A 13,951-nucleotide genomic window follows, 5' to 3' on the forward strand; every position below is an offset into this window, starting at 1 on the left:
AATAATTATTTATTTACAACATAAAACATACATTACATAAAATTCATAAGCATAATTTTGTGGAACAAAGATCGTTGTGATTAAAAAAGAAAACTAAGGAAGCAAATAAAAATCACTATTGCTCAAAATGCCATCCTTCGGCATTAACGCGATGCTATTTAAAATGAATTAAATCCACACGTCATAAATGTTCTTTATTTATTCATACGAGTATTATATTGTGTTAATTCAATTCGAAAACGAAAATTAATCTTTCGTTAATATAATTTTGTACAATTTATGCTTCCTTTTTTCATTTTCATTTACGATTCATTTACGAGAAAAAAATGTTACATACAATTGTGTTTATGAACATTTGTAGACATTTTCAAATTGAATTCGTGTTTATGGAATATCTTTTTTAATTTATATCATAGATACGATCTTTCATCTTAGAGACTAAAGATACAAGACGAAATTACGTACTTGTAATATCCGGAGGTCGAGTTCCGCGATCGACTTGAGGAGCTTGAGACCCCGGCTGGCTAGAGTCCGTACGGCGGTGGTGAACGTCTGATTGGGGGGGGTCGGCGAAGCACCCTTCTGATTCTGCGGCGTGTACGCGATCGTCGCGTAAAGAGTGCCGATCGCGCCCGAGGCTTCGCTCGTCGACAAAGTTGACAACAAATGTGACTCGTTGCTCGTCTGCTCGACGCTGTTGCCGCCGCCCTCGCCGTGCACGCTGACGTTATCTTGATCGACGGATCTGACGGATCTCCTCAGATGGCTGCAGATACGCGCGAGAAGATCGTAAGACGATACCAGTAACGGTGACTCGTGCTCCTGATCCAGAAAAAAATCCGTCTCGATCAAGGCCCGGCTGTGACGTGACACGCGATCCACTAAACCGCCCGCTACCAGATATCTGAAACGCAAAAGGATCGAGATGCATATTATAATAATACCTTCGCGGATCAAGAGAAGATCGCGCTTTTTTTATACACGCTTTTTTTGTACGTGCTTCTTTCCCGATACCCTCCAAGGAGAAATTCTCGATTAAAAAATCTTGTACATTCCTATACTTCGCCATTGTTTTAAGAAAATTCGAATCAATTCGCTCACGTTGAACTTTAAGTTTACGTTAGTATTAATGAAACATCCCTCTTCTTTTATATTTTATACACAAATTGTCGATCTGTCCCAGCTGTTTCGATCCAGCGAATAAATAAAATCTGTGAGGATCGAAAGATATTCAGAGCAGTTATAGCGTTACAAAACAGGAAAAAAAAAAACATGTTTTGTAAAGATACAAGAAAGGAGTACTTGTTCTGTAAACGTAGAAACGAATGATTCGATATTCAAACGCGATGGGCCGTCGTTCGAGGAGAGATCTCACTTTGGTACTCTAACAATCGGCGCTCGTCGATCACCGAGCGATCATCGGCAGCAAAGTGTGCATATGGGCGCTGGAGGGAGGGAAACGGAACGGATAAAAAAAACAATGTATTGCTTACAGGACAGCATGTGCAACGGCGTAACACGAGAGGATTATAACATCAGTACGTAATTCCGACAAAAAGAGAGAGGGGAAGGAGGGGCGAGGTAGAAGAGCGGCCAGAACGCGAGAAGAGTGTAGAAGGGGAATGGAGAACGGCAGTACACGCGATGCTCATTCTATCGGGTTGTATATGTATGTATGTATATGTTTTCCTTTCTCTCGTAGGCAGCATCCCTTGCCGCGGCCGCGCAAGCCCGAGGGGGTGCGTGCCTGTCAGCGCGTATTATCGCCGCCCCCTTCGACCCTCCACGGTAGAAACGCACACAAACGCGCGTGTCAATGGATATTGGAATATATAATACACAGCGAGGGTGTGTGCGTGTACGTGTGTGCGAGAGAGAGAGAGAGAGAGAGAGAGAGAGAGAGGGGGGGGGGTGCCGTCGCCCTTCGATACCGCATCCGTGGAAGGCCAACTGTCGCGTCTAATCATAACTAACTGCGAGCTAATCCCGCCGCGCTAGCTTCGCTGCGATTGTGAGCGCAAAAAGGGTTGGTGGCGATATCGCGCTATATTTTCCGGAATATTATATTCGCGTGTCGACTAGCATCGACGTATCGCGATATCGCCGTCTCGAAAATGACGCGATACGTCGTCTTAAAAGACACGGAATTCCAGAAGGTGAATGTTTTAACAGCCCGCTCGTCAACACGAGATGGAATACGGGATGGGATCCGGTTTGCCGAGTCACGTCATCGTCCGTGGAGACGATCCTTTTTCCTCTCGCACGTATTCCCCTTACAAGTGCGGCGGACAGTGATATTTCCGAGAGTCCTTTAAGCTCGTCGAAGGAGAGGTAGAGACACGACAATGGACAAATCCGAGTCCGAGATGACGCGCAATACCGCTAAGTAATTCGCTAATAAAATGCAGCGAAATGATCGCTCTCGATTCAACGGCAGTCACCAGCCTCGCGCGCGATTACACGCCGAGGTCCCTTCCGCGTCCTTAATCTGTAACAACACGGTCTGAGATCAATTGGGAACGACGACGGGGGAACAAGGGGAATGTGTCTTCGAATACAATAATTTTCAACGGCTGAGTGGCCATCTCTCTCTTCCCCCCCCCCCCCATTTTCCGTCCCGCTTCCGTTGCACTATACGGTAATAATGCGGAATTACGCCTGTGAAAGTCACTGCACCGAATCGCTTAATCCTTTAATCCAGAGTAGGGATAAGTCTTTTCGATCCGGGTGATGCTATTCATTCGCAGTCCGAAACATTAAATCATACTTTTATAATCGTGTAATTGCAGCGAGATGTCTATAACTACAAAACCAGTCGATTTAATAACGCTGTTTTTTATCGTAAAGAAATTCGTTCAGAATTCTTAATTAACTTATATTAGATTTTTTTTTTCAAAATGAAATGCAGATATTTATTTCTAGAAAGTATGCTCATAAATTTTTAGAGATTTTTTTTTAACCACTTTAAATAAGTGGTTCAACACTTTGGAAAAGTTATCGAACACGAGATACGTACACTCATAAGTACACAAATAAGATATCTAAATGTAGTTGGTATTCTAAGGGATCATGTTAGATTCGTCTGTTAATATTTCTGTCAACTCTCTCGTTTGTAATAATACAAAGCAGTAATACAAAGTTGTATCTTCTTAAAAACGGAGTGCGAAATTAGATTCCGTTATTAGTTTTCAATTAGCTATTCAGTTGGACGAAAGGCGATTGAACCATCCGAGAATATTCCCTAATCTATCTACCGTAGCGAGAGTACAGAAGCATCAACCAGGAAGATCCCGTGTCCCGATCTTCACGCACGTCCGCCTCGAGGGGTGCGTCGCCCCGCCGGCCCGAGATTGCGATCTATCATTGAATGTTTGCGGGGGGGGGGGGGAAGGGGGGGGAAAGAGTCTCGAGGCAAATATATCGAATTTATTTATTATCCCCTCGTCCCGCCCCTGTACGCATTCGCGGCGGGAGGGAGAGAAGGCGAGCTGGCGAGCGGCTGACAATATATACCGCTACCCCCGGAGGCCGCCGCCATTAGCTAACCATATGATTATTTCATAGCAAACTCGCGAGGGTGCATATCTTTGCGCTTCTAGCCCGCACCCCCGAACTGCGAGCCGGGCGGTAGCTTACGCGATTTGCGCGCTGCACCGCGTGCGAGTGCACTTAAGGGGCGGGAAAAAGGTTCCCCGGGAATAGGCTTCTTACCACGAAGAGGAGGGTAATCGGACGGATGGCTCGTAATTTGTGTGTCGTATCCGGATTACCATCTATCCGCGGTTACGATGTTGCGCATAATTCCATTTTTCGACAATACATGTTTTACGATCACCAGCATCTTTCGTGTATACGTAAAACGAGTAAATAAAACAAAAAAACGTAGGCAAAAACAGAAATATCCTCGGTTGTAACCGCAACTTCACAAGTACGATTATACCACGTTTGCGAGATTATCAAAAAATATTTTCGATGATATGGCGAATATTTGTTTTCCAAAGTGCGACATATATTTAGAGTAACATCGTGGTACGCGCGATGCGTATGGGTGATAAAAATACGTGACTTTGATAAACGAGGCAGAATAAAAATAAACGGAAACAATTTTTCTGTTAATCCGAACGAATAACGCGTTGGTATCCAGCTGAAAATCGCCGCAACAAATTTTTCGTGGGCGCGCGTGAGTCAGTCGAGTAACATTCCGGAATTAATACTGTAAATCAATCAAAAATGTAATTTTCGGCACATGTACAGCTCTGAAAACGTAAATATTCTCTAGTATATAAAAAAAAAAAGAATAAAAATTTATAGTTGCTCCATTTGTTGTATAAATTGGCAAAAACAAGGCAGATCGATACAATAAATTGATAATTTTACATATATACATATATAAAATCTATTTTACTTATTTTATATTTATATTCTACGTTTAAATATAAAATGTCCTGTTCTAATTTCAATATAGAAAATATTCTACATTTATTTTATATATATTTAATAATTCCATTTTGTCGATTTTATTATTCAATACGTATAGGACGTAAAGTGTAGAAAGTTTCGAAATATTCAAAATAATTACTTGTTAAAATTTCATACAATAATTGTTATACATTCCATTTCGATGTACCTAAATTTAATGTAAACTATACTTGAAAATTATTCGTCCAAGGAATAGCGTTCATAGTAAGAATAACAGAATTCAGGTTCAGTGTGCTCGTGGAAATATTCCTCTTCACTGCCGGACAAACGCGTCTGGCAGAAGTGCCATTTCGCTATTTCGACAATAGGGTATGTTTACGCAACGAAATGGCAGAAGTGTGTAAATGACAGTCGCGTATCATTGTCGTTGAGTCGGAAAAAAAGAGAGGCGAGAGATGTGATGGTCGACCATTCGATGGTCGCCAATCTTGCTCGGTATTTCGATTCCCCATATATCGATCGCGTTAAAATGGATACAATTTTTTTAATTTAACGTAAAAAAGGGCACCACGAGGCGGCACCACGATTGAAAAATGTTTAAATAAAATCGCCGACAATATTTCCCGCATCGGCGGCAAAGTTGTTACGTCTGAATAACGAGTGGTAAATAAAATAAATCATTATTTAAAAATAACAAAAAAAAAAGAAAAAAAAACAAATGCTGGTATTAGGACCGTACGATTTTTTTCATTTCATTATCATCTCGCAACCTGATAAAATCTGAGGCGTCATCACGTGCGCGCTAAGCTTGAACGAGTTTGTATTAAATACCGATAAGGGACGTCGGCACGCGAAATAAAGCCTGAAACAAGGTCAAATGCGGATGGCCGTGGTCTCTTCGTCGAATTGGTAATGTATTATAATTCCGAGCTCTGACATCCAGCAACTCAGGATATTGCTACTCCGAATTCGTTGATGCGTAATGCATTCGCGCTGGGATTTCGGTAGCACGGGGGATGAAGCGCTACTACGGTACTTGGTACGACGTACGGGCGGAGTCTAGGGGTAGAGAGCGTAGAGAGCGAAGAGTGCCAACTCTATGCGACTTGACCGAGCATAGCGACGGTGTCGAGCGTACTGTAAATTCGCTCAAACTATGCGCGAATAAATACGAAGGGAATTTCGTTTATTACGAATAGCGTTTGATAATTTCCTACATTTCAACCAAGATACATTCGTCGATTTAAACGCGAACTGAATCTCAAGTTTCAAAATTATAGACATAAAATAAAAAAGAGAACTTTGATGAACAAATATATATATATATGATATATATGAAAAAATATATATATGATATGTGAGATATAAACAAAAAATTTAGAGATAATAAGAGGGATATAATTGAGACAAATTGTCAAATTATTACGAAATATTATAAAAATTTGATTTTTATATCGCGTATTATAAAGATATGGAGTTCGCTGCATCGAGTTTCGAGTCTGCATCATTTTTTTAGGGATATAGGAGTAGCGATATAATGTTGACATCTGTATTTGATTTCTGAAAAAACTTTGTGACTGTTTGAAATTGCTAAAAGTATCGCGCCAACATCCATTATTAGCGGCAGTGTAAAATCCGCGCATCGGTTTCCTGTAAACCTGAATTTTTTAATAACCGATTGCAGCTCTGTTGACTGGAGACCATTTACCTCATATTCAATATGTTATGAACATGCCAGCGAAATGTATTCGCGCTGCGCTTCGGCAAAGTACGCCGTTTGCGCGTGTTTATACGTGGAGTAGAATTTCTAAAAATAATTTATGTTTACCTACAGAAATTCAATATTCCCGAGAAGGAGATATGTACGATACGACGCGCTACAAAATGGCAGCTCGCGGTCGCATCTAGTATATTTACATAAAAATATTCTCTTATACAAGGAATGTATATCGAATGTACATTCAGTGAGTGTGAGAGAGAGAGAGAGAGAGAGAGAGAGAGAGAGAGAGAGAGACAAGATAAAATATTTTTCTTTCTTTCTTTTTTTTTAATAAACACAATAATGCTTAATCGATACACTTCACCGATTCACTCGTAAAAATATTGGAAATTATTTATTATAAACGAAAAATAATTAAAAATAATTAAATGATTAAAATAATAAAGAAAATCGAAACTCGTAAATGTTCACAAATGTTTTAATACATTTATAATCTTAATCACTATACGTAAAGAAAGAAATTACAAGATTTTCATTTATATCGCAATAGAATCCCTTTAAATTATTTCCAATAGTTTAAATCAAAATTAAAATATTAACAATTTAATACGATAGTAATGAGTAATAATAGCAAATGATCGAATCTGTGCCGCGATTTATTTTTTTATAAATAGAATATTACGCGTGCGACACGTGCGATTTTGTAATACTTTTTTTCTTTTTTCTATTAAAGTATTTAATTTTTCTGAATATACTCTCACGTAGTCCACGGGGTGGCGATAAAAGTTCCCGGGGGCGAGTTACTTTTGCGAGTGTAAAATGTATCTCGCCATGTCAAAGTCAACATCGGATTTCTTCTGGCGTCGTTTAAAGCTAGCCCTATGCGGGGTGAGTGCGCGGACGATAATAGACAATGTTGAAGCTTGCCACTTAGCAGAATGGGAACAAGAACAGCCGCTCTGCCTATTCCTACTTGCGCCCCTATCCCGGCCTGATCAAATACTCGGCTCCAATCCCGCGGTTCCCATTACTATTGCCACTCTTGTCATTGCTGTCGTTGACAGCACTATTATTGTTCAAGATCCTTTTCCTCCACCCTGGAAAGTTGGAAGTCTGACGCGAGCTTAAAAATTAATTTTTAATGAAATTAAAAACCTTGATTTGAAGCCAATTTTCTTGATGAAATTTTTTTGCAGATATTACTTGATTATAATCTCATCTTACATTTGTAAACAATTGTTCCGCCAACACTCGTTTCTTATTCAGTTTCTATTACCATTTCGAAACAACTAACTAAAAATGCTAGGTTAAATGCTAGGTTGTTGTAGAAGATTAAAGGATGCGCTCCTCTTTGGGAATGAATATGACACGAGTGAGAAGGCTTCGGAAATGAATCACTGACCAACACCCGGCAATGCCAGCTGATACTTCAAGTGCATCTGCTGTCTAAATTGACGCTGAATCGCCAAACTAAGAAGCATTTATCTTAAATTTATAACGAAATCTAAGATAGCTTCAAACGGTTTCAAACGTGGCAACAATAACAATTTATCTCGGCGAATACACGAGTCAAATATAAATGCAAATCTGCCGACATTAGTACAAATATGTGACGTAAATAGAAAGTGTCTAATGTGTCAAAATTATAAAATAAATTGCTTGTCTATAATTGTCATATAATAAAAGCAATAGATTAGCAATTTTGAAACGTGATAAATAGTAATAAGATGTCGTTATAAGTGGCACTGTGGTCTATTCTGGCAAGATTTGATGAAACTAAATTTGCACCACTTTTAAAACAAGCCAGTTTCATCTCATTTAAAAGAAGGTTAATAGCTAAAAAAAAGCTGGTAAAAATCTGCAGCATTCTCTTTGTATACTGACAGAAACATTTGCGATGCAGAAAAAACGCGCGCTTTAAAATCTGCCATCGTTAAAATTGTATATCCGTGTGCTTTTAAAATAAAACGTCGCATGCATTATGCAGTCGATCCGATAATTAATAATAATTGGAAAGTGAGAAGGACTTATCGCTTGTGCACACGTAACGTTTACAAGATAAAATACAATGTCATCATAATTAATTTGGCCAGCGCGCATTGTCGGTAATAATTTAACTCATTATTTATGCGTGCGAACGATACCACCTGTCATTTGCGGATTCAATGTAATATTTAGTTGGCTATTTGCAATGTCTGAATTCCAATATGAAAAGAAGTTAATTAAATACGAGTCGCGCACGCAATTTATATTCATTACGTTAAACATGCGTATTTTTGTGAAAATACAGTTATTTCACCGTCTTTAAAATCAATATTAAAGTTTTGGTGGAAAGCAAGTAATCTTTTGTTTCATTAATGCGAAACTTGTATAAGAATCACGTCAAACTCGCGAAAAAAATTCTAATTAATGTACGTCACATGTATGTACTTAGAAAAGCTATTCTACGTTCATTTCTTCGTATCTGGAAACGATTTTTCTTTGCGAAATTATTATTCTTTGCCTGATTTTTATTTAAAATGTAAATCAAAATAGTAAAATTTAATAGATAAAATTTAAGTTCAAGTTATATACAAAGAGATACAAAGAGTTATATGTATTTTATTTGTTAAATTGAATTCGCGAAGAAGAGCCATTTCTTTCTTCAATCAATTCGACAAAAAAAAAAGTTTTTACGTGTTCACGTTTACAAAAACTCCGTTCTCTTCTCATTCTCAAGTTCTCTCGAATACGATTCTCAAAGTTTGTACGTGTAATTTTTCAACACCCTGTGTACGAGCCTGTGCTAAACCGATTCGTGGTGTATCGACCAATCCTGCGAGCAACACGTAGAAAAAAGGAACGCAACGAAAATACGAAGAATAGCAAACGACTGGGCGTGTTGCGCGTAGGTCGCCGATAGCTCGGCATACAGAAAGAAAGAGAAAAAGAGAAAGAGGCATGAGGAGGGATGAGCCATACGAAGGAGGGTTGAGAGAGAGAGAGAGAGAGAGAGAGAGAGAGAGAGGGGGGGGAGGAGGGGGAGGCTATACCGGCCGAGGGTGAATTTGGACGAGGAGAAACAGAGAGGGAACGTAGAGGAGGGAACGAGACAAGGGGGAGGAGAGCAGTCCATTAGCAGATTACGTACCCAGTCCGCCTCGCTCATTCACCCCCGCGATGTTTTTTCTTCTTCTCCCCCCTTTCTTTCGCGACCACCGATGATCTTGCCGGTTCTACGCCGGGCCCACCCTCGCGTGCTTTTAGACGCACGTAAAGCCGCCCTCGTCAACGACGAACGTGGCAGGTGCCCGCGACTCCGGCACCCGTTTGGACCGCGTCCAAAACGTTATCGGTTTTTGGTCGGCGACGCGCCGATTTCACCGATTAGAGAGCTACCCGTTCCTTTTTCCACAATCTCCCTCGACGAGAAGACACACGCGGACTATATTTTCCGACTGTGATTCCAAAAATGTCCATGCGTTACGTTCCTCCTCTGCCATTTTACCCAACCGAATTATCCGAATGACAGATCCGACACGTTACTGACACGTTACAATTTTCGGATAAAGTAAAAAGTTGATGAAAAAGAGAAACGTTGAAAGAAACAATATGAATCGTGTATATTATTATTATTATTATTAAAATATTCTTATACGAGATACTTTAATATATATACAAAAAAGTCTACCGTACAGAATCTTGTCGCGTATCGATGTTTGTTGCCGCTTTCTTCTTCGTGATCACGATAAAATTGCGCGGCGAATCTATTTGCATAAAATCGATAAGGCGGAGAGCGAGGAGGGGTCACGGGGCGAGAAAGAAGTCCAAAAATGCCCACAGGGAAATGTCGATGTAGCGTGCGCTTATGCGAGATGCGCTCGCGAGAACGCCGGAGCTTTGGCGTCGGCGGGTGAGAGGAAGGAAAAAAAAAATAAAAAGGGGGAGGATGCTCTTTAGGACGGCGAAACTAAATTATCAGATCAAACAGCAGCGCCGTTATATTAATAAAATAGATTTCGCCCGCCGCTCTTCAAAGGGGAAGAGACCGGCGCGCCGTCGTTTCGCATCTAACCTCGTTTCGCGCGACTCCCGATTTAATCAGGTTGCACGACTAAAACGTAGCCTTTTCATTTTCGTAATAAATTCTGGCTATCTATCTATTTATCTATCTATCTATCTATCTATCTATCTATCTATCTATCTATCTATCTATCTATCTATCTATCTATCTATCTACCTACCTACCTACCTACCTACCTACCTACCTCGCGCGAGCGAGGAGGCAAGCAGGAGAAGAAGCCGCCGTGAACCTTATTACGTTAAGTAAATGCGCGAGCCGTCGCTCGCCTAGGCGGCGCATTAATTAATGCGACAGTTTGATGTTGCCTGTTGCCTGACGATTATGTTGTCGCGAATCATTTTTGCGACGAGTTAAACGAGTGATCGTTTTGTCCGTGGTACGAAAAGAGACAGATAAAAACATCGCATGTCGGCAGCTAAACATTTCTGTTCCTTTGGAAAAATATAACAATCGATGATTTATCATTTTATTTGAGGCTCTGCAAGAGCCTTTTTATTTCTTAATTATAATTGCCAATTTTGAAAGGTATATGGCATCGTGTACCTTTATAGGTATACGTTGATAGATTGACAAATACGCAAAAATTATTTATGTAGACTGTTTTATTACTATTTTTTCTGCATCCGTGTAAACGATGATTTAATTTCTAAATTTGCATTGATTCTTATAGACTCAATTGAATATTTTAAATGTAAAAAATTTACATGTAATAATTGATTTTTATAAGGATTTTAGAAATTTGTAATAACTTTAATAGTAATTGAGAGAAGACAAGAAAAAATCAATTTGTCATTTTTTTCAATTTTGGGACAAAATATCGTCTTTATATTTCCAAACGATTTGTGCGATCTTGTAGCATAATCCAAGCGCAAATGCAATAATTGAATTATTCCAATGCAATAATTCTCCCATCCACTTTGATTATGCATGATAATTACGTAGTCTTAAAAGCGCTAGTTTGATAGAAGGTGCGTTATTCCTACGTGCGATTAAGACGTAGTCCTTTAATTCTTTACAACAATAAACGGGGGACACGAGAAACGGAAAGCCGCGGGCGGGCCAAGGAAAATTTAGACTCGTGGACGTCGACAAGCTGATCAAAAGCCCATTTAATCCTCGTGCCGCGAAGAGAAACAAAAAGCGAGATCGCATCGTGTTCCTTCTACATCCGTTTCCAATTAACCAATGCAAACTGTGATTTATCTCGGGTGCACGGAGGGAAGATAGATATTTTAAGAAGCATATAACAATTTTCAAATCGAACAATTTTCACGTCGTATTGTATTCATATCGGCTAGCATTCAATGTCTTTATTACTGAAAGTTTAAAACATCGAATTGTTCTCTAAAGATTTTGTCTACCCGACAAAAATTCCCTGAGAATTCTCTGATTTTCAAAACAATTTATTAAACATTTCAGATAAAAAAGTAATTGTTAGTGTTGTTAATGTATTATATATTTAATAATGGACAATAATAATAAGACTCATGACAATCAGCGCTGTAAACAGTGCGCAAATTATATGTTTAATCTTACTATGTTTATTAATAAAAAGTGTTATTGTGTATTCTCTGATTTTTCAAGACATAAACAAATTTTTTAAGAATTCAAAGTTTTTCAGATTTTTCCAAGTAGTAGACACGATTTTTCTTTTAAATCGCATACACAAAATTTGCAATAATACGATTGCGATATTTTGAGTAATTCTTTACAGACAAAAGTTTAAAAGTCAATGCTAAAGCTTGGATATTAAAATAGTCAATGTTAAAAATTATAAAAAATAAAAATAACAGTTTATATACAGAATTGATTTCAACATGTATTATATCTCTTCTTAAATTTTAATTAACATTGATAATAATATATAAAAAGAACATTCAAGCTACTTTCGATTCTTTATAATGCAAAAAAGGAAAAAAAAAATAATCGAAAAGCAGTGTTTCTCAATTGTAAAATTTACAAAAAGTATATTGTATTTTTCTGATGTCAGCCATAGAATAATTAATACTCGCGCAGCTATGAGTTTAGTTAATTTTATTTGTGCTTTCATCGAAATCGTACGAAACAAAAAAGTAAGAGCGGATAGGATTTGGCCAAGTGCTTGGGGCATCGTTTGCTCGCGAATTATTCGCTTGATTCGTCCCGATTGAAAGATAGCATAGATCTTAGTGCGAGACGAGTTCCTCCTTCTGGCCTATCGAGATTAGCGGTAAAAGTGTTTGCGAACTTGATTTTTCTATGGCGCTTCTTCTCTACCAATTACAGCCGACGGTTCAGCAGCTCGAGTTCCGATCGACACCGAGTCGACCATTGATTGCCTTTATAATTATTCGTTTGTTTATTTCTTGCCTTGTGATAACTTTTAATATATTCTCCATAAATATTTTTGACATATTCTCCGTAAATATATTTTTCACGTTGTTAAAGTAAAAACATAACAAAATATATAAACATATATATACATAAATAAATAACGATAAGTATAATATAGTAAGCGTGAATGTTCACCTTTTTATCAAATTTTCTTGAAAACTAATATATTATTTTTTTTTAAAATAGTGGAAGTGTATACCGATGTATGCGTTATTTGTATTTTATGTGTACGTCGTGTTCACACACACACACACACACACACACACACACACACACACACACACACACACACACACACACACACACACACACACACACACACGCACGCACGCACGCACGCACGCACGCACGCACGCACGCACACACACCGCACGTAGAAACAGCAGCGGGACGCGATTCTCTATGATCCAGGGATGTATTTTACGACAAAAAGCTCATTTGTCTTTGACATTGTTGACATTAAAGAAAAAGAAGGGAAACAGGGGAAATGATCCTTGGTAGAGCCGCCACCATCGGCACCTCTTTGCTAAAAGATCACGGAGAGATACGCGGGGACTAACGCGGATAAAAGGTTGATAGGCAAACATACGCATTTTTTATCTGCTTATCTTTGTATGGCGCATCTGTTACTTTATAAAGCCATTCATATACTATCAAAAAGTTTAAGAGATACTGACGCGTGCATCGATAAAACCTAATGATAATTATATTTTCTATGTCATATCAAAAATTTATATCGCCAGGGAGAATCATATTCAAAAAAATCTCTTTACTTATTAAAAAACATATAGAAAGAAATCTAAGCAAACATGTATTTGATATTTGATACTTTATAATAATTAATATCAATTGAAAATTTATATACAAAATACAAATAATTTGCTAAGCCGAAAGAGGCGAAGAAGAGTTATATAAATATCGTATTATTACTTTTGGCTGTTTACGTACAAACAGATGTGATATTCGCATATCGTTACCATCATGACGTTACCATGACTTATTAACACGCCGACATATATTAAATGTCATCGAATTATTATTTGATAAGATTATCTAGTACGAATCCAATAGGAATCCTCGAATTTGGACCGTGTAAGTGTAAGTGATCATCGTCCATCGTTCATACCGCTCGCTGTAAAATTACTCTTCTTCCTCGAAATCGGGAACATCGGGAAACATTACGAGTCGTCGTACATTACTCGGTACCGAGTGGAAGGAAAAATCGGTACCAGTATGCAAAAAAGATGGCGCATTATTTTTCAGAGAAGGAGTGACGGCGAGTGCACTTAACGACCGTCAAATAAGTATTACGACGTACAAAATGATCGATCGCCGTTACACATCTGCGCACTTTAAAGACACACGAGCGAAAAGCA

The 13,951-nt window shown here is 38.5% G+C and overlaps 1 protein-coding gene across 5 annotated transcripts in view; it reads right to left on the reverse strand.

The window, feature by feature from the left end:
- The window catches only part of ssp3 (short spindle 3), a 40,286-nt gene that overhangs the window by 10,582 nt on the left and 15,753 nt on the right, over positions 1-13,951 (reverse strand). For all 5 annotated transcript variants that reach the window (XM_089077969.1, XM_089077971.1, XM_089077972.1 and 2 more), the window contains one exon: positions 466-904. In XM_089077969.1, coding sequence (XP_088934095.1) covers positions 466-904 — 439 coding nt within the window. The remainder of the gene's footprint in view (positions 1-465; positions 905-13,951) is intronic.

The sequence above is a fragment of the Pogonomyrmex barbatus genome, unplaced genomic scaffold (assembly GCF_055798465.1).
Source record: "Pogonomyrmex barbatus isolate J1 unplaced genomic scaffold, ASM5579846v1 scaffold21, whole genome shotgun sequence".
NCBI classification, from domain to species: domain Eukaryota; kingdom Metazoa; phylum Arthropoda; class Insecta; order Hymenoptera; family Formicidae; genus Pogonomyrmex; species Pogonomyrmex barbatus.